At 42.9% G+C, this 22,519-nt stretch overlaps 1 protein-coding gene and 1 long non-coding RNA gene across 3 annotated transcripts in view; one reads left to right on the forward strand and one right to left on the reverse strand.

Moving 5' to 3' along the window:
- LOC120990160 overlaps positions 1 to 22,519 on the reverse strand; it is a 954,651-nt gene that overhangs the window by 165,618 nt on the left and 766,514 nt on the right. The gene's annotated exons all lie outside the window — the stretch shown is intronic.
- Positions 1 to 22,519, forward strand: part of SNX25 (sorting nexin 25) — a 221,617-nt gene that overhangs the window by 98,759 nt on the left and 100,339 nt on the right. For both annotated transcript variants that reach the window (XM_040418740.1, XM_040418741.1), the window contains exons 3-4: positions 17,192 to 17,408; positions 21,303 to 21,475. In XM_040418740.1, coding sequence (XP_040274674.1) covers positions 17,192 to 17,408; positions 21,303 to 21,475 — 390 coding nt within the window. The remainder of the gene's footprint in view (positions 1 to 17,191; positions 17,409 to 21,302; positions 21,476 to 22,519) is intronic.

Here is a 22,519-nt window from a genome sequence, read left to right on the forward strand (position 1 = left end):
TAATGTAACGGTAATTGCCAATAACTAGTCTAATCTTGTGTATATACTGTTATCTCACCCCTGTGCGTGGCGGCGTGACTGACCTCTGGTAATCTAATTAGCGGCACAGCCTGCTGCTTGCTGACTGATACACTTTTATAGATGTCAGTGTGGAGATGACATTTTATTTGTAGCTTGTAGATTAATATGCCCCGACAGTGCGGTGAGGCCGCGCTGCTCCATCCCGCATGCAGCTGTGACTCATTGCAACCTTTCATCCATCTTCTACATTTAGAAGTATGTGTAATCAGAATCTATAAATTGGATCTTCTATAGATTAGCGGCAGCCGTTTTTTCACAGAATCCTGATATATAAAAACGTCAAGATATGTACATTAATTTGCGGTGACATCTGCTTGCCGCCATGCTTACAGTAAACTGCCTGCAGTGTCCTCTAGACAAGGTGTTTGCTAGGAAATGCCAATTTAACTTTCCGAATAATTAGATATTTCAAAGGATGGTTCATGTAGGCTCCTTAAATTTAAATGTTCGCAATTTAAAGCTTATCTCTATTTGCTGCACAAATGTAAAGGGTGACCAAAGTTTGGTTAATTTTTCTTCTGAGCTATTATGTTTTGGGTAATATACTAGCTAATATATACTTTTCTGTCCTTCAACAGGATATGCCAATAATGCATAGTGGTCAAGAGTCCCGCCTCTGGTACCCAAATCTTTTTGGAAAACAGGGTTCAGTGACACCAGTTATGCAATGTGATGCTGCAAGCTGTCGCCTCCAACAATAGGAGAACAGGGTAGTGCCGGGCTGCGCATGTTTGTGGCTCCGTAGACAGCTTTTGGACTTTTAAATGCCTTAGGCTACTTTCACACTCGCGTTTTGGCTTTCCGTTTGTGAGATCCGTTCAGGGCTCTCACTAGCGGTCCAAAACGGATCAGTTTTGCCCTAATGCATTCTGAATGGATAAGGATCCGCTGCAGAATGCATCAGGTTGCCTCCAATCAGTCGCCATTCCGCTGTGGAGGCGGACACCAAAACGCTGCCTACAGCGTTTTGCTGTCCGCCTGACGAAGCAGAGCCAAACTGATTCATCCTGGCACAAAATGCAAGTCAATGGGGACGGATCAGTTTTTTCTGGCACAATAGAAAACGGATCCGTCTTGAACACCACTGAAAGTCAATGGGGGACGGATCCATTTTCTATGTCATGGCTATAGAAGACAAAATACAACCAGATCCGTCCATGATGGATCCGCAAAAAACGCTAGTGTGAAAGTAGCCTTAGACATGAGGGGAAAGAAACTAATACATGAGCAGTCAGATCTACAGCTCCCTCAGATTGTCATAAAACCCACATTCCACCTGATAAGTGAATCCCTTTTGACCCTTTTCCATCATTTATGGCATGTTCTATATATGCCATAAATATATTTTATTTGGATACACGTTCTAAATGTTTTTTCTGGAGGAGATAATTTGTTTTTAAAAGGGTCAGAAAGGGATAAAACGCAACACTAGTCACCCTAATGGCTGGCAATGCCAGCTCAGTCAAAACTTGGCCTCAGCAGTAACCTACCTCAGTCAGTGACTTGCTGAGGACAGCGGACTGGTATAGAAAAATCTGCTATTTTTAACCCAATCTAAGCCTTTTCATTACAAACATTTTAAAGAGTCATTGTATTTCATTTGATTTAATAGAGGATGGTGTAACTATCACATTTCTATATTACTTTATTTAAAAAATATGCCTTCATCCACCTGAGAAAAGCTGTAAGGTCATGGCCACTAGATACAGAAGATGGCAAAGAGGAGGTGGGGACGTGTCAGCGCTAGCTGAGATTGTGAGCCTCATAATATAAATGCTTCTGAACATCACAGTAGCCTACTGTATGTCTGTATGTGTGAGTTATCCCACCTTATCAGCTTTCTGAGCTCCCTAGAACAAAACAAACAGTGCATAAAGTACTGGCAGAAAAGAGATACCCCCTGCTTCTGAGAGAAATGCATCTAACTGTGTAGCTGAAACAGACCAGCGAAAAAAGCCGTCTTAGTAAAAGTCCCCCATGTAGTGTGATTCAGAGGAGCATATAACTGCAATTGATAAATGTAGGGGCACAATTACTGTCCCACTTTAGAGGTTATGTCTTCAGTAGCACTTTATGTTTGGGGGCACACATACAAAGGAACAAGGGGCAGCTTGGTTGGATGGAAGGAGTTGTCTAACAGGGATTTGATAATGTAATCCTGTAGATCACAGGCAGGCCCAGCGATATAATAAGGCAGACCAAGCGGCTGCCTTAGCCTTAGGGCGCAGAGATGCCGAGCCGAGGGGGGAGAGGGGGGGCAGAAAACATATTTTTTTTCTTTTTAAAATAAATCGCTTGCTCGCCACCGGCTGCCCGCCCGCGGCTGTTCTCTTCTGTGTGGTCCTGGTATCTTCTCTCTGGGCTACCGACAAGTTTGAGGACCTTTCCCGCTGAGCCAATTACTGGCCTGACACGTTACACAGCTGCGGCCACTGATTGGCTGAGTGGGAAAGGTCTTCAAACTTGTCGGGAGCCCAGAGAGAAGATACCAGAACCACACAGAGGAGAAGGGGAGCTGCTGCAGATGGGACCAGGGCCAGGTGAGCATAATGTTTTTTTGAACAACATTAATAGGGGGATGGGGAGAAATGTGACATTTCTCCCCCTCCAATATCACATTTCTCCCCCTATATGTCACACCCCCCATGTAACATTTCTCCCCCTCCATGTCACATCAACCCCTCCTTTTTAAATCGCCCCCTTTGTGTCACATTTCTGCCCCATCCCCCTCCATGTCACATTTCTCACCCCCCTAATGTCACATCACCCCTTCCGTGTCACATTTCTCCCCTTTTCATGTCACTTTTCACTCCCTCCATGGTACATCACCCCCTCCTTTTTACATCACCCCCCACCAAGTTCTGGTGGGGCGCCAAAATGTAGCTTCGCTTGTGTTGGCAAAAATCCTTGCCCCGGCCCTGATCACTGGACATCAGACTAGACTGCAGAAAATACAATGAAATGGCAGGTAATTCAGGCACTAGTAGAGAGTTCAGAGGCAGAACTGGAGCAATTTATTCATACTGCATATTACAGTCATTGACTGGCACCTTTATTGCATAGTATCAGTCAAATCTATTAGCTAAACCACTCGTAACTCTGAATCTCTACCAGCGCCTGAATTCTTGGTTATGGATCTGACCTCCACAGCTCCAGGCAGTGGACAAGGCAGCAGTGGAACAATGGAGATCTACTACAAAGCATTCAGCGGTACTGTGTCTGATCACGTGGTTTCTTTACAGTACAGTTCTGTGCTCCCTGCTGGTATAGATTGCTCACAGGGCTGTCTGACCACCTACCTGCACAGGAGGCTGGACGGTGGTCTGATTGATGATGAGCAGTCATGTTATTCACAAAGGCTTCAAAATATCAGGATGTTTGGCAGAAGTCCCGGCTGTTGCAATATGGCCAGAAGCAGCAGGGCTGCACAGATTACTAATAGAAGTAGTAACTCCTTGCTGTTTGGGAATGGCTGGGCGGTTTGCTGAAAAACAGACAGCAATGAGTTATCTCTTATTTAATTAACAGTCTGCAGCGACCTGCAGCATCACATCTGCAGCTTGTCCGTGTGACAGTACGTTTGACAGTCACCCACCCAAAGGATGCAGCTGAATCAGAATACACTGCTGGAATATTCCTGCTGAGTTAGCGTTACTGAAGGTCTTCTTGAAGTGACCATACTAGAGATGAACAAATAGATTCGTACAAATCAATTAGTCTTATCAAAAACGGTTTGGCAGCACAAGCACAGGGGTTGTATTTCCGCTACTAGACTGGCAACTGCGCATCTGCCCCTACCCTTACAGGTAGCAGCGCATGAACAGCTGCTGCTTCAGAAGCAGAGCCTCTGCCCTTGCCCTACTATTCGGACCAGCAGCGCAGCACATGATTGGCAGGGCTGGCCGACATGTCCACCACTGTCAGTCAAGCGTCTGGGCAGCTTCTTCACCTGCAGGACGGCCTATCTCAGATGAAGAGCTCTTGTTTTTTTGACCTATAGTGAAAGAGATGTAAAAACGTCTGAAAACAACACCAGTGCTACAACATGCTGCCTTTTTGAAAAGATGCATGAAAGACAAAAACACCTCCTTATTAGCAAAGATGCCATTTGGAAATGATGCTTTCATATTTTCCATAGACCTTCAGCTATCTGGAGCTAGCAAGTTATACCAACACAAACCTTTGTGCTAAAGCAGCCTTAAGAGGGTTGTGAAAGAATGGTGGGGTTTTGGCAAACCTCCTAACTTGGCTGGACTTACCTGCTTGCTGGGGCCGGCTCCCTACTCCTTCTTGTCCCAGCCTTGCGATGCTCTACTGCCCCCCCCCCCCCCCACATCCGGTTTGACATCATCGCGGCAAATCACTGGCTGCAACGGAGATTGGATCCCCTAGTGTCATGTCACCATTTGTCATGATATAATGGAAGCCGGTCGTCAAGCTGTATGTTTTCAGTGTGGTAGGCCAGGAGGAGAAGGAGCTAGAAGCCAGCGCCAGGAACCAGGTAAGTAATCTTTCCTTTTCAGGTCTGGTCAAGTGGGGTTTTATCCAAAACTTTCTTCACGACCTCTTTGAGCAAATCTGTCTGGTTAAGCTACCAGACCGTACGCTAATTATTCATAACAGCACAAAAATACGTTGTGCTCTTTGGATAATAGGATTGTTGATAGAAAACTCCAGACAATCAGATTCCACCTTTTATTTTCCAAAGGAGCTCTGAAAAATGAAAGGTGGAATCTGATTGGTTGCTATGGGAAACTAAGCCAGTTCTACTTTACACCAGTTTGATAAATCTCCCCCATAGTCTAGTGCATTCATGACGAGAGTGCCCCCATGCTCATCAGGATGGTGACTGAGTAGTTCCTCTATCTATATGTACATGAGGAGAGCATAAATACTCAGTAGGTGGCCGGTATGTTTTTTCAGCACTGTTAATGCAGTGTGCTCATGTGGTTTCTTCTATTTTTCTGGAGGGTAAGGCTTAAGCAGGTGTCACACCTGTCTTCCAGCCTGTGTCTACAATTTCATCTTTTTCCAGCAGTGGAATCCAGTTTGCGCCGCGATGATGATTATGTAGTGACGACTAGCTGTACCGCGCTGATGGGGCTTCCTGCTCAGACCTTCTCCTCCCTGAATACCAGGACTCTGCTGGAGACTGTAAGACAGCTCCTGGTTGTGAATGTAGATGTATAGTTTTTTCTCATCTTCTCAATAGAAGCCTTTTTGTACATGTTTAGCAGATGTGAGAGGAATTATCTGAAAACCTTCCACAACATTTCACTTAGGAATATGACTGTGAAGACCCAATTATAACCTTGTGAGTTTTTTTTGCTAGCTTTCTCTCAGTACAAGGAAGCATAGAATATCTCCCCCTGTCAATTCTATACGTTCCGTCAGTAAGAAGATCTGCCTGCTCAGGGAGGACCATTCCTGGATGAGTTATGATGCATTGTGCACTGTTGTGGAATTAATGGTGCATCAGGCCTGTACACTTAATCAATCAGTTTCCACAGCTCATAAAACCAGACTGGAGGAGACGGTAGAAATGCAGAGGATGATGCATTATGCTTGGGTAATGGCTCTTGAAGATGTGTGAGCAAATTAAATTCCAGGCACTGCTTCTTCCTCTGATCAGTGAATTATGAACTATACCCCGATGCAGTATTCTAGGATTTCTTTGTGTCTTTTGTATATTGCATTGCTATTCAGCATAGTAGATCCACCACAGTTTGACTGTTTTCAGATACGAGCAATGGTGTTATTTCTGTAGGTGTAGACAGTAGTCGCATTTCCACAAAACAAATGCAAATAATAAAACTGTGCATAAGATTTGTGATTAGTCTTAAATTTTGCTTAAGTCCAGGCAAGCAGAAGATGTGGCAAAAATATCACAATTGCCCACACTAGTAGATTTGGCACTTACTGCTACATGTCAGACACCTTTGGATCAGCAAGTTTGGATCCACTGTGCCAACTAACCTGTTTGACGTAGGGGTAACCTAAAGGGCATTATTCAAGCGCTTCCCTGGTATGTATCCTTTAACCTCTGTACAGGGATCTGACCTTTGCTGCAGGGAAGCAATCGAACCGCTACCTCCTGGGATAGTCCCGGTGTAGTTGGCAGCTGACCGACTAGGGTTAGGGACTCCAGTGCTGACAACGGGAGCTCAGGATACAGAATATGCACCAAAACTACAGGAGCAGTCGCAAAAGTCAAGACTTAAATGCAAATGACTACATCTTGGCTGCACATTGTGTAAATGAATGAAGACACAGGACGGACCTGTAGGGTGGGTGGTAATGGTGACATGGGCAGGGCAGGCAGACTGGGTACATGACAGGAACACAAGCAAGCCAGATGGACAGGATTAACTTAAACATGAACAGAACTGAAACTGGTAGTGTAGGAGTACACAGGCAGGGTGGGTACAGGGCTGGAAAAAAATGCAGGAGAATCGCAGAAGCACTAGACTTTAACATCTTTGCTGGTCATTAGGAACCTCTAAAGCTCAGGCACCCTCTGCATGGAGAGGGAGCCTTAAATACCCAGGGACCCCTAGCCATGGTCATTGACTGATTTGTAAGCACGTATTTCTAAGGCCCTAAGGGGACAGAAGCATGGAGGTAGGAGCATGGTAAGTAGAGCGGCAACCTTGCCACAGGGCAGAACAGGGCAATGACACCCATGGGCTGCTGTCCTAACATTTTTTTCTTATACCACCTCTTGCTTGGCTTACTTTAAATAAATATTGTTCTCCAAAACATAGTGCACTCTGGCACTTATTAAAAAACATCAGGATCAACTCTACCAAACCAGACATAATACCTGTTACGGCTGGTCTGGCTGAAAAAAATTATTCCTTCTTAAGTATTTATGTGGTGTCTTTACAGAGCGAGGTGCTTTTATTTATGCGCAGATTAGCTCATTGGTCCACCGAAAGGAGGGCTGGAGCCCCTTGGAGCACCAAATTGTCACCACCCTATACCTGCTGTCACTCCCCCATTCCCCGTGATTGACAGCCCAGGCCGATAAATTTGTACTGTACTTTCAACTGTGACAAAAGTTAAAACATGCAGCAAAAGGAAAAACTTGTATGACAAAGTACGGATGTAGCAGGGTTAACATGCTTTATGAGACAATGGCTTTTGTTTCAAGATAACGCGATAAGTTAAGAAATTTGAGTTAAAAGTGTGTGTGTTACCCCTGCTACATCTGTATACTTTTTTTTTTTTTTTGCATATATATCTGTTAAAAAGCATGTGGCTAATGATGGTCTATGAGCAGCAGGAGAGAATGTGGTCAAAAAACATTTTACCTGGTAAATCCCCTGCCGCTCCACTGCTCCCCACCAATCTTTGTTGTTTTACTGTAGCAGGGATATGCCATACAGAAGGGTTCATGCACATAACTGTATTTTGTATCTGTGTCCAATCCACATTTTTGTGGATGCTCACAGACCCATTCAAAAAAGTGAGGATTGCATATGGAAGGTATCCATATTTTGTGGATCCGTGGTTTGCAGAACATTGGTTCCCTCTGTGTCCATATTGTTTTTCACTGATTTCATTGTATACAAAATTGATGAAGAAAAGTTTTTGCAAAAAATTGATAAAGCCTTGATGAAAAAAAGGAGTTGCATTCTGAATTTGAACCTTTGCACGTGCAAAACTTGGATGCCACACGATTTGAGTATTTTCATCTGCAAGACTGGCATGGAGGTGTGAATGAGGTGGTGATTCGTGAGTTTTATTGTTTACCATCTTAGCCATTGTGGGGATCCGCTCTGGTAGTTAGGATAAGCGGGCGCAGTACAGAGGCAAAATACAAGTTCGTAATTCAAACTTCAGTGTTTTTTCACACATGATGCCAAAAACAAAACGTCACTTTTGCAGTGTTGGTGTTACTTTACACCAGGGCTATGGAGTCGGAGGCAATTTTGGGTACCTGGAATCGGAGTCGGCAAAAAATGAACCGACTCAGACTCCAATTCCTACTAGATTAAAAAAAAAAAAAAACAAGTTTAAATGTCCCAATTCCCAAAAAGTTATAATTAATTACCATATTTTTCGCCCTATAAGACGCACCTGCCCATAAGACGCACCTAGGTTTATGAGGAGGAAAATAAAAAAATATATATTTTGAACCAAAAGGTATGCTTTTGGTGGGTTTTGAACTAATGGTGGTCTGTGGATGGCACTGTTATGGGGGCATCTGTGGATGGCACGGTTATGGGGGCATCTGTGGATGGCACGGTTATGGGGGCATCTGTGGATGGCACGGTTATGGGGGCATCTGTGGATGGCACGGTTATGGGGGATCATTGTGGGGGCATATGCGGATGACACATATACAGCATCTTATCTTATGTGTCATCCACAGATCCCCCCCCCCCATAACAGTGTCCCTGTGTAGTGAATGGGGGCCGGCATCTGTTTCTGTAATTGCAGCGGGGCCCGGTGCCTGCTTCATTCATAAAGTGGGCGGAGCAGGCGCGTGACGTAGTGAGCTACGCTACGAGCGCCCGCCCGGCCTCCTGACTGCCAAGAAGTTAGTAGTAAGTAGTACAGCGCTAGATTTAAGATGATTGGAATACTTTAACAATACCCACAAGTTAGATATGATTACCGTATACTACAGTGAGCGGGGCCCGGTGTAGTAGAATACAGTGACTGCACCGGGCCCCGCTGCCATTACAGAAACAGATGCCGGCCCCCAGCCCCTCCTCCCTCTCAGCCTATTCACTGGATGGTCGCAGCATTCGCCCCATAAGACGCACTACTATTTTTCCCCCACTTTTGCAAAAAATACGGTACTTCTCTGCTGTAAGAATAAAGGCCAATGCATGCAGTGCATCACGTTACCGCAAAACGAACACGTTAAGTGACCATGAAGAAGCATGCTTTTCATATGCTTCACTATATGGCACGCAACGCACAGTTAAGGAGTGGCAATACTTATACACTGCTCAAAAAAATAAAGGGAACACTTAAACAACACAATGTAACTCCAAGTCAATCACACTTCTGTGAAATCAAACTGTCCACTTAGGAAGCAACACTGAGTGACAATCAATTTCACATGCTGTTGTGCAAATGGGATAGACAACAGGTGGAAATTATAGGCAATTAGCAAGACACCCCCAATAAAGGAGTGGTTCTGCAGGTGGTGACCACAGACCACTTCTCAGTTCCTATGCTTCCTGGCTGATGTTTTGGTCACTTTTGAATGCTGGCGGTGCTTTCACTCTAGTGGTAGCATGAGACGGAGTCTACAACCCACACAAGTGGCTCAGGTAGTGCAGCTTATCCAGGATGGCACATCAATGCGAGCTGTGGCAAGAAGGTTTGCTGTGTCTGTCAGCGTAGTGTCCAGAGCATGGAGGAGCTACCAGGAGACAGGCCAGTACATCAGGAGACGTGGAGGAGGCCGTAGGAGGGCAACAACCCAGCAGCAGGACCGCTACCTCCGCCTTTGTGCAAGGAGGAACAGGAGGAGCACTGGCAGAGCCCTGCAAAATGACCTCCAGCAGGCCACAAATGTGCATGTGTCTGCTTAAACTGTCAGAAACAGACTCCATGAGGGTGATATAAGGGCCCGACGTCCACAGGTGGGGGTTGTGCTTACAGGAGCATGCACAGGCGTTGTAGGGAGGTCATACAGGCACGTGGAGGCCACACACACTACTGAGCCTCATTTTGACACTTGTTTTAAGGACATAGAAACATAAAAACATAGAATGTGTCGGCAGATAAGAACCATTTGGCCCATCTAGTCTGCCCAATATATCTGAATCCTATGAATAGTCCCTGGCCCTATCTTATATGAAGGATAGCCTTATGCTTAAACCCCTTCACTGTATTTGCAGCTACCACTTCTGCAGGAAGGCTATTCCATGCATCCACTACTCTCTCAGTAAAGTAATACTTCCTTATATTACTTTTAAACCTTTGCCCCTCTAATTTAAAACTGTGTCCTCTTGTGGTAGTTTTTCTTCTTTTAAATATGCTCTCCTCCTTTACCGAGTTGATTCTCTTTATGTATTTAAAAGTTTCTATCATATCCCCTCTGTCTCTTCTTTCTTCCAAGCTATACATATTAAGGTCCTTTAACCTTTCCTGGTAAGTTTTATCCTGCAATCCATGTACTAGTTTAGTAGCTCTTCTCTGAACTCTCTCTAGAGTATCTATATCCTTCTGGAGATATGGCCTCCAGTACTGCGCACAATACTCCAAGTGAGGTCTCACCAGTGTTCTGTACAGCGGCATAAGCACTTCACTCTTTCTACTGCTTATACCTCTCCCTATACATCCAAGCATTCTGCTGGCATTTCGTGCTGCTCTATTACATTGTCTTCCCACCTTTAAGTCTTCTGAAATAATTACTCCTAAATCCCTTTCCTCAGATACTGAGGTCAGGACTGTGTCAAATATTCTATATTCTGCCCTTGGGTTTTTACGCCCCAGGTGCATTATCTTGCACTTATCCACATTAAATTTCAGTTGCCAGAGTTCTGACCATTCTTCTAGTTTTCCTAAATCCTTTTCCATTTGGCGTTTCCCTCCAGGAACATCAACCCTGTTACATATCTTCGTGTCATCAGCAAAAAGACAAACCTTACCATCGAGGCCTTTTGCAATATCACTTATGAAGATATTAAACAAAATTGGTCCCAGTACAGATCCCTGTGGAACCCCACTGGTAACATGACCTTGTTTTGAATGTTCTCCATTGACTACAACCCTCTGCTGTCTGTCACTCAGCCACTGCCTAATCCACTCAACAATATGGGAGTCCATGCTCAATGACTGCAGTTTATTGATAAGTCTTCTTTGTGGGACAGTGTCAAAAGCCTTACTAAAATCTAGATATGCGATGTCTACTGCACCTCCACCGTCTATTATTTTAGTCACCCAGTCAAAAAAATCTATAAGATTTGTTTGACATGATCTCCCTGAAGTAAACCCATGTTGTTTTTCATCTTGCAATCCATGGGATTTTAGATGTTCCACAATCCTATCCTTTAATAGGGTTTCCATTAATTTGCCTACTATTGATATCAGACTCACTGGTCTATAGTTGCTCGATTCCTCCCTACTACCTTTCTTGTCAATGGGCACGACATTTGCCAATTTCCAATCTTCCGGGACGACTCCTGTTACTAATGATTGGTTAAATAAATCTGTTAGCGGTTTTGCCAGCTCACCACTAAGCTCTTTTAATAATTTTGGGTGTATCTCATCAGGCCCCTGTGACTTATTTGTCTTCACTTTAGACAGCAAACTTAGAACATCTTCCTCTGTAAAGATACATGCATCAAACGATTTATTAGTCATCCTTTCTAGTGGAGGTCCTTCTCCTTTTTCTTTTGTAAAAACTGAACAGAAGTATTCATTAAGGCAGTCGGCTAGCCCTTTATTCTCTTCTACATACCTTCCGTCCTTTTGTTTTTAATTTAGTTATTCCTTGTTTTAATTTCCTTTTTTCATTTATATATCTGAAGAATGTCTTATCCCCTTTTTTCATAGACTGAGCTAGTTTTTCTTCTGCCTGCGCTTTAGAAGTTCTTATAACTTGCTTGGCCTCTTTCTGCCTAATCTTGTAGATTTCCTTCTCTTCATTGCTCTGGGTTTTTTTATAATTACAAAATGCTAGCTTTTTATTTTTAATGATTTGGGCCACTTCTGCTGAGTACCACATACCAATACAGGTTTTAGACGGCCTGTTCCCCTGACACACTGGTCTCCCCTTTCCAGTCCAGCATAGGCCTCAGATCCCAGCACACAGACCTCCTGAGCTCAACTGTTAGACGGAGGTAATCCTCTCCACCTGGCAGTGCTGGCTGGTTTTATGCCTGGTAAAATCCGGCATGGAACGTGGGGAGTAGTCACCCACCCAGCACTTTGACTACTCCAAGTAAGAGCCATCCTGGATCAGCTATTACAGCCATGCTAAGTACCAAGGTGTCAACCAGCAACTGCTGCTGACGCATAAAAACCGGCTCTGACTCCACCGAGGCCAGGAACCTCAGTGACACGTACCTATCATCCACGATGATTCCTTGTACCCTCTTACACCATGTACAAGGAAGGGGCATTGGGGAGCAATTGGCTGTAAGACTAAACAGTACTCTGAATTGGACATGGTTGAATGTATTTTTATTCTCTCCGTTTAAGGGGAAAACTGCATCTTTTTGGTTTGGAGGCAATAAGTTACGCTTCTTTAGTTCTCTGTGTATAGCTTCACTTGTCAAATATGTGTCTCTTTTTATTGATCTATCTAAAGCACAAGATTTTAGGAGGGTTCACTCGGCACTCTGAAAATGTTACAGCGGATGAAAAGGCAACAGTGTGTCCTCACCATTGCTGCATGCCAGAATATGCAGGCACTTAAAGGAACATCTGTGCCTTCTCAAACAACTGATTGGCGCGGGTCCCGGGTTTCAGGCCACCACTCACGATAAGATACTGATGACCTATTCAAAGCAGAAGGGTTGAGCGAATCGAGCTTTGGATCATAGATCAGAGGTCGAGTCGTTAAAAAAACTTTGTAATGCTGTTTCCATACAGCATTAAAATGTATTGGCTCAGTGTAGTAAAACTTTGTCTTAGCAGAAGTTGCTTGAGACTTCCATGAATGAGTTGATATTCCTATCTGCATATTTAAAAACATTTTAAAATGGGAATCCAATGTCTGCTTCGGTACTGGCTGGTACCTCGGTACCAAAGCCAACTTCTGATTCCTATTTTAAAATGTCTTTAAAGAGGACCTTTCACCGATTATTACACTATGAACTAACTATACAGACATGTAGAGCGGCGCCCGGGGATCTCACTGCACTTACTATTATCCCCTGGCGCCGCTCCGTTCTCCCGTTATGCCCTCCGGTATCTCCGCTCACTAAGTTATAGTAGGCGGAGATTCCAGTCCTTAAGTTATGGTAGGCGGAGTCTGCCCTTGTTCTGCTCTAGAGCTGGCCAATCGCAGTGCAGAGCTCACAGCCTGGGAGGTTATTTTCTCCCAGGCTGTGAGCTCTGCAATGCGATTGGCCAGCGCTACAGAAGAACAAGGGCAGACTCCGCCTACCATAACTTAGGGAACAGAGATACCGGAGGACATAGCAGGAGAACGGAGCGGCGCCCGGGGATAATAGTAAGTGCAGTGAGATCCTTGGGCGCCGCTCTACATGTCTGTATACTTAGTTCATAGAGTAATAATCAGTGAAAGGTCCTCTTTAAATATGCAGATAGGAATACCAAACTCATTTACCAAAGTCTTGCGCAACTTTGGCCAATATGAGGTTTATCTACATGGAGCCAAAACATTTTAATGCTGTACAGAAACAGCATTACAAACAAAGTGTTTTAAAAATTCTACTTCGGATTCATGATCTTGAGCTCAATTCGCTCAAACCTACACGGCATAAGGGAACTCCCTTTAAATGACGGTTTATGAGGTCAGGAGATCAGAGATGAGCCTTCACATGAGCCCTCAGCTGACTTTACTCCGGAGGGACAGTCTGCAAATAGATTTTTTTTTTTCGCATGTATCACAAAAACTGCTGAAGTTTTTTTTTATAAAGACCAATTGAAAATATATATTTTTAGCCCAAAATGAGGAAAATGTGATCATAATTTTTTTTCCCCAAGGCTAACCATAGCCTTTAAACTTTTGAATAGAATTATGATGAATTGCCATCAAAAGCAAAGAAAATCATAATCATAAGTTGCCCATTCTAGTCTTTGATATGTTGAAATGGTGGCTTCAGATTATCCACAGAAAATCTAGCAGTAGTTTCTGTAATGGCCGATATGTAGCTTTCATTATATAAAGGAGAAATGTGACTACAATGGATATGAGTCGTCTTATTCATAAATGTATTGTTACAGTTTCCCACTTTCTAGGTTTTTTTTTATGCTACAGAAGTGACTCATTAATTAATCTCTGTTCTTCATGATCTTCCGACCTCACTTTTTTAATCTGGAGAACTTTATCTTGGTTGAATATTTTCAGAGCAAATGTTACCGCTCATTACCTCCTTCACTGAATACAATGCTCAGCAAAAGAACGGAAATAGATGGCCGTCCTGCTGTTGTATTGTTAATGAGTTTTTATTGTGTGATGTGATATTTTTCCCATACTGTGCAGTCGTCACCTTTCTGAATAGATAGGGTTTCAGTTCTATTTTTCTGTTTTTGTTGTAGGCAGTTTTATCTCATAACTAGCTGAAAACAAGAAGAATAAAGGAAAGGGCAGCAACTTTGCATTTTCTGAACAGCCGCACTACTTTTATAATTCTCTAGGGTGTCCCATCACATTTCTGCATTTTTGTTTTTTCTGGATTTTTTTTACCACACCGAGCCATTTAGTGAACATTCAGTCCTTACAAAATAACCTGTTTACCAGTTACCACCACCCTGTTTCTCTCTTTTACTTTCCTTTAAAGGGACTGTCGGAGATAATTAACCATTTGTTGGGCACCCCTGCTATGCCTTAGATTAAAATAAAAAGCATATCCTCCTCAACCGTTTCTCCACTGCTGGTCCAGTACTCCCACCATTGTTTAGACACAGGAGCAGTGACTTGCCTTGATACGGATGTGACCACTGCAGCCAATCTCTGTCCTCAGTGGTCTACTGCTAAATCCACAGTAGTTGTTGATGTGTACAGTGTCATGACTGCATTCAACACCTCTTTGCTGAAGCTACTGTAAGTCCTCAGCTGTAGACTACTGGAGTAACTTTTTATATATCATGGTTTAAAGGGGTTCACCTGATGCTAACATCAGGGGGTGTCTGGTTGAAATTGTGGGTAGGTCCGGGTTCAGCTCTGAACCTGGACAACCCCTTTAAGACCTAGTTCACACCTCAGTGTTCTGGTCAGTGATTTCCATCAGTAATTGCGAGCCAAAATCATGTGCAGGTCACAAACGCAGAACAGGTGCAAATCTTTCCATTATACCTTATCTCCAAATATTGGTGTGTGAACTAAGCTTAAGCTTCCTCTCTTCCATCTCAAATCTCTACACAATAAAAAGTACACTCTTGAATTTTGGGATACTGACTCTTCTGTTTTTTCCCATTTTTCTTTCAATAGTGCCTCCTCTTTCCTTTTTGGCGATATCTTATAATCTCCTCTGGTATTCTGATTCAAACACAATGGGGTTTCTTTTTAAGGAAGAATATAGCTCAGAATACACATCACTGACATCTTATCATATAGTAATAAACCTGCCCTATTGTAGCACTTGTGTAGGGGATCTATTAGGGCTAACATGAATAACTGTTTAATTGAGTAAGATGTCGCACTAAGAACACTCAAACGACACCAGGTGCTCCTGTAAATTGAGGCCACTCACTCAATTTAGAAAAGCATATACGTATATAGGTGAACAGGGCACTCAAGGATAGCTGTGACCGTGTATTTAAGGCAAAGATGAGCTTTATTGATAATATAAATATATTTGATGCATATAACAATCAAGAATGCAGTAGAATAAATAGGTTATTAACAAATAAATATAATGAATATTCGACAGAGCAAAGGCTATTATTCGATTAATCAGCAAATATTCAATAGTCCAATATTGTAAATCTTGGATCCAATGATTGTGAACATCCAAAGACTTGTTTGCAATAAGTCTATTCGTTTTTTACTTTCATATTGAGACAACAGTCATATGCTTTGCAGTTATTCAAATAGTCGCGGCGGCGTCCCGCCAAAGCGACGTGAATGGCAGCAACTCACTGCTGAAAAGCTTGCAAGCGAATTAAGTCCATTACCTTTGTATCGACCAAGTGTTCGTCCGAAATAATCACAAGAGCCTTCAAGTGTACTTACTCCCTGGATCTGCCTTTAGATATTTGTAGCAGTATTCAATCAGGAGATTAAAGCCGGCTCTCTGTTCGGTTATGGTCGATTTAATGGTAAGGTAGGTTTTTCAGTACAAAGATGGGGTGTAGCACCAGACGCGTTTCGGGGTCCAACCCCTTCCTCAGTGGTATCACCACTGAGGAAGGGGTTGGACCCCGAAACGCGTCTGGTGCTACACCCCATCTTTGTACTGAAAAACCTACCTTACCATTAAATCGACCATAACCGAACAGAGAGCCGGCTTTAATCTCCTGATTGAATACTGCTACAAATATCTAAAGGCAGATCCTGGGAGTAAGTACACTTGAAGGCTCTTGTGATTATTTCGGACGAACACTTGGTCGATACAAAGGTAATGGACTTAATTCGCTTGCAAGCTTTTCAGCAGTGAGTTGCTGCCATTCACGTCGCTTTGGCGGGACGCCGCCGCGACTATTTGAATAACTGCAAAGCATATGACTGTTGTCTCAATATGAAAGTAAAAAACGAATAGACTTATTGCAAACAAGTCTTTGGATGTTCACAATCATTGGATCCAAGATTTACAATATTGGACTATTGAATATTTGCTGATTAATCGAATAATAGCCTTTGCTCTGTCGAATATTCATTATATTTATTTGTTAATAACCTATTTATTCTACTGCATTCTTGATTGTTATATGCATCAAATATATTTATATTATCAATAAAGCTCATCTTTGCCTTAAATACACGGTCGCAGCTATCCTTGAGTGCCCTGTTCACCTATATATGAATAACTGTTTAGTGCTAAACTGTACAAGTTGAGGATCTGCTTAAAGTGAATGTCCACCCAGTTGATTTCTTTTTAATAGTTTTAAATATGCATCCACATATTGGTAGTGGATATAAGGAAAAAGTGCTGCAAAAACACCTTTATTGGGCTGCTTTTTGTGGACCTTCGACTGCTTTCAACCTTTGGAGGTAAAACCCGCAGCGTAAATTGACATGCTGCAGTTTGGATATCCGCTGTTCAGTTTTTCTGAAACGGATCCCCCAACTCTTTTGTAGCCATAGAAAGACAAGATACATACGGCTTCCCTGCAGCCACCACTAGAGGGAGCTGAGGAGGTTAGTGTGCAGAGCTCTAGATTGAACCTAAAAATAGCAAAGTATACAGTAAACTCACATGCTCCCTCTAGTGGAATACTTGTATATTGTGCTTTTTCAGCTTTGATTGCATGGCCTTAATTCTTCATCTTGTGTCTTAATCTTTTTCAGTGTTTGACTACAGCTACAGAGACTACATTCTGACATGGTATGGTGAACTCAGTAAAGATGGTGGTCAACTCTACCACTTGCTCTCTGAAGACTTTTGGGAGTTGACCAGACAACTGCGCTGTCGGCTTGCTCACATTGATGTTGTGAAGGTGGTCTGCAATGACGTTGTGAAGAACCTGCTCACCCACTTCTGTGACCTCAAGGCTGCAAACACTAGGTAACAAACCGGAGCAAGCATCTGTAATCCTTCTCTGTGTGAAGTGATAATCTGTAAGAAATAATGAGAGCAATGAGACGCTCTGGTTTAACCGTCTCAGGACTGGATAATTAGGGAAGGTTGAAGACGCTGGTTATTTTCTGATTACGATGTCAGAAGCACAACATGCAATCCTTTTACCATGTTGTCATGTGAACCCATGCCGTGTTAGGGTGTATAGAAGTCAAGGGTGGACTGGGATCTTAAAGTGGTCGTGAAAAAAAAAAAGTGACCCCCATGTTGTAGGCGGGTCCAAATCTACAGAAGGTGGGACAACAGAAGTAGGTGGGGTCAGCAGTCCTGTAGTGCAGGACCAATTACCACCCCAGCAGAACCAAATACCACAGTCCAGCACAATATACTGCCACCGCCCCACAGTATGAAGCTGTGCCTGATGCTCCTACATTAATGTTGAGAGCATCAGATCTTTATGTACCTTGCTGACAACTAAGGAGGGATTAAGTGGCTCTGTAGGGTCTATGGCCAATCCGTCCATGATGGAAGCATGTCTCTGGTGGCTCCAGTCAGTTCTTTTGGATGGCCGACATGTCTTCCTATGTTTCCCCTACAGCCACCATTGCAGGGAAAGTGTATCACTGGCTGCAATTCTACCGGAGACAGCAGATTATCATTGAGGCTTTTAAAGCTAGTATCCCTCAATCCTGATCACTTGGCTAGCTTCAGGGGAGGTCTTCATGAGGGTAAATATTACTACAGTATGTAGATATATACAGGGGCAAGTCTGTAATCCAGAAGTCTTGGATTTAAAGGGCATCTGTTTAAAGAGCTTTAAAATTGAGATATTGCCAAGAAGCATCGATTCTGTAGGAGTTGACCAGTTCTAAATAATCGTCTGTTTAGTCTGTTTGAAATATACATTGTATTGCTGGTAAGTGCTTGTGTCTTGGCTTCCCTTTGTTTCGTAGACTTACTCTCCTGACCGCCTTCGTAGGACTTGGCGGTCTGTATTTCCCGCTGTCTGTAGGACAGGTCAGGTGCCCTGCGTCTTACATTCATGTACTGTTTGGAGTCCATGGTGTGCTTAGCTGCATTAATGTGAATGCTCAGGAAATGTAATTTTAGTGTTATTTCATTAACAAATAAATTGTCTGGTTTACTGTTCTATAGTATGACATCGTCCATTATGTTTTCTATTAGCGAGTCGCCATACATTTCTCTTACTGATTGTGAAGGTCGGTATTGATTGTATTTCTCGCACAGTATTTCAGACTAGACAGATTGCTGCTTTCACTTCTTTATTGATTGGTGTTTCTTGTAAACTGAAGCCTTTATTTCGGGCTCATGCACATGACTGCATGCATCTTGCAGTCCGCAAAACGCTGATCCGCAAAAAAATATGGATGACATCCATATTGCATCCGGTGTCATTGTAATAAATGGCTATTCTTGTACGCAAAACGGACAAGAATATGACACGTTCTATCTTTTTTGTGGGACTGCGGAACTGACATATAATTGCAACATACATTATTTTTTCAGACCCATAGAAATGAATGGGGTCAGTGTGCGATCCGCAAAAGTGGTACCAAAAATACAGTCGTGTGCATGGGGCATTATGATGTGAAGATTAGTTTATTTACTTCTCTGCATAGTTTATATAGTATTCTTTGACTTTCTATAGAGCAGACAACATCTCTCTACTGGGTATTTGACAACAACTAGAGTTCAAAAATGTCGTCATCCATCGAGTGAAAAATCATTAGGACATAATGTGGACTGCAGGAGCTCTGTATAATATCGTGCCATACTAAGTAGTCTCTTACCTTTTGCTAAGGTGTATGCGAGGCCCATCCCAGGGTTTATTTGTACCGCGTCCATACTTTCAGATGGGAGATGGTCAAGTTGGGTACAATAGAGCAGTTTTTGTTCTTTTTCAAATAAATTGATCCTCTGGTTCACCAAAAAATATCACATTAACTGGGGAATGAACAGGACACTTACATGGTGCCCTCCTTTTCCTCTGCGGATCGGACTATTCACAGGCTCCTTCTGTCAGCCAAGGTGGCCACACTGCTTCTCAGACTACCTGGGGGACACTGTGCATCAATAGCTAAAGACATTTCCTACTTGTCCTGCCCTGCTCTTCGCTTGGCCAGCACTGTTCACAGGAGGGCTGCAGAAAGTTTCTTGGACCACCACAATCACAGTATGCGTCAGGCAGTAGGAAAAGCAGTGTGTTCATCTTAGCTGGCAGAATAGGAGCCCTGTAATTGGTGGATCTGCAGCTGATATCTGGCATTCATGATGTCATCTGAATGAATTTTACCATACTTATTCATATATAATTGGGTAAATCCAACTGGCTTGTTTAAGAAGACAGAGTAGTTGTCATAGTACCTTTTTTGTTACAAGGATTACGGAGTAATGTACATGGACTGTTTTCAAGTCGGCAGCTTAACAAGTGTATTTGTCACCAGGAAATTCATTGTTAAGGGAAAGGCTCTTTTTTCTATAGTGTGCAAGCACTGCCACCGCTGCTGGGTTGCGGAGTGGTTGTAAAAGTTTATTTTTGTTTTTGTTCTTTATGTAAAATTGAGAAAGGGGGTGATCTGATTTTAATTTTTTTACTTTAAAAAATAAATAAATTAATTAATCTTTAGTACCCTTAGGGAACTTGCATATGCAATCTTGTGTACTACTGTAGTCTGTGTGAGTTTTACATATATTATATTTAGCCCTGCCACAGCTATCTTCCTGTGACAGGCCTGGGCACCATCATATGGCCCCAGAAGGCCTTAGTAACTGATGGAAATCTTGCAACTTTTCGCGCCAGGCTCCAGTCTGAGGACAGAAGGATCACCCTCCATTTGTCTAATACCTCAAATGTTGTTGGCCCTATTAACTGTAAGACTCCCTTTAAATCCCCAGTTCAGAGGTGGACTGGCCATAGACCCTACAGGGAAATTTCCCAATAGGCTGATACCCAGGGGGCCGCCCAAGGCATCCTGTCTGCCGCTGAGCTCTCAGTGGTAATTAACACTGTGAAAATCAGATACTCGTGTACTCGGCCAGTGACTGCACATGTCCTCCTGGATTCAGCTGCTGTAGGCTGCATCTCGCCTCCTAAGCTCCCTGCCCCATATCTTAGGCCTCATGCACACGACCGTTGTTGTGGTCCGCATCCGAGCCGCATTTTTTGCGGCTCGGGTGCGGACCCATTCACTTCAATGGGGCCGCAAAAAATGCGGACAGCACTCCGTGTGCTGTCCGTATCCTTTGCACCGTTCCGTGTCCCTGTAAAAAAAAAAAAAATAGCATGTCCTATTCTTGTCCGTTTTGCGGACAAGAATAGGCATTTTTACAATAGGCCGCCCGTTCCGTTCCGCAAATTGCGGAAGGCACACGGGCAGCTTGAGTTTTTTGCGGACTGCAAAAAAACTCCAGTCGTGTGCATGAGACCTTAATCAGAAAGAACGGGAGGACAGAAAACGGTAGCGATTTGATGGGCACCACAGGGTGACAGCTTTTGGGGCAATATACTGTGCTGCCCTGGGGTATATGGTTTTTTTGGGATGCTATTTTGCGCTATGGTATTTCTGACCCTGCCTAGTTGTGTTGCCCCATTGTCTGTTAATTTGGACCCGCCTACAACATGGGGCTGCTTTTAGATTTTTATTTCCTGCCCCAGTTTCAGGGACAAACTGTTTATTTGACCCCTTATTATGGAGATCTGCACAAGGCACACCCCTTATGGGTCCTTTTTGTGGTGAAAATGCTTAAAGACCTAAATAAATAAAAATAAAAAAATTGGGAAAGTTGGGATGTAGTCATATGTGTGTTCATTTAACTTCAGTTTCTTTCCCTTCCCTCTTGTTTTGTTCATTTTTCTTCCAGACAGGATGAAGAGCCAAGACCCTTTGCTCTTCATTCCTGCTTAAAAAACACAGAAGCGGAGCTCCAGTTCCTGCAGACTTGCGCCAAGGTGCTAGTTCTCTGTTTGATACCTAGCAGGGATGCACGGTCTCGTAGTCTGCGCATTGTTCTTTCTGAAATACTTGCCACCAAAGGTCTGTAAAATGATCAATTCACTGCCTTTGTGTTATTAGTCATACAGGTTATGTAATGCTATTTCTGTTTAAATGATTAAGTAAAATGAAATTTTCTTTTATGCACATTTGAAATGAAATGTCATTATTTGATACTCCTCTTCATTTCTATAATTTAATAGATATTGAAAAATGTATTTTCTTTACTTAACAAGCACAATCATTGCAAAAATGACCATCTATTCAAATAGAATCTGTTTTATTTGTTAGAAGTGATCTGTGTAATTCTTTACAGTATGTTTGTCCTCTAGTATTCAGTATATTGGGCAGACTAGATGGGCCAAATGGTTCTGATCTGCCGACACATTCTATGTTTCTCTACTGTATATTATATCAGCAGTTCATAAAGGGAAGGTTCAACCTTCTAAATCAATTATTATTCCAATGCATCTAAAAAGCAGAAATTTTAAATAGGCCTAATTAAAAAAAAGTTTTTTGTATGTACAGCTCCTCTGGAGTCCTATGTGTTTCCATGATAACAGAGTACAGACACCTTTGTTGTAGTTTGATCCTCCAGTATATTTGCCATCCACGTGTCTCCTACTATTTGCTAACCCAGCCAAAAGTAGTTTAACGTCTATTAATCAAATTTAAAGAGAGAACAGTTGATCAGACATTGCTGTCTCTGGTTGGTTTGAAGAAAAAAAATTGATAATTTTCTGGCTCCTTAAAGAGGTTTTCCGGTTTTCTGGTGGGTCCAAATTGACAGAAGGTGGAGCAACAGAAACGGGCAGACCAGCAATACCACAGTGCAGTACAAAATACTACCTCATCAGAATCAGATACCACATTGTAGCCTAAATAATTTCTAAGAGCATCAGATCTTTAGGTACCTGGATAGCGGTCAAGAGGAGGGCATGGGTGGTCCTTTGAACATTGGACCACTGGGAAATTTCCCTGTAGGGGCTATGGCCAGTCCGCCCATGCTGCCACCACACAGCCAGATGAGCAGTTTTACCCTCCCCTACTATGTCCTTCCCCCTCCCTAGTAGATTATAAGTCCTC

Source organism: Bufo bufo, chromosome 2 (genome assembly GCF_905171765.1).
Source record: "Bufo bufo chromosome 2, aBufBuf1.1, whole genome shotgun sequence".
NCBI classification, from domain to species: Eukaryota; Metazoa; Chordata; class Amphibia; order Anura; family Bufonidae; genus Bufo; species Bufo bufo.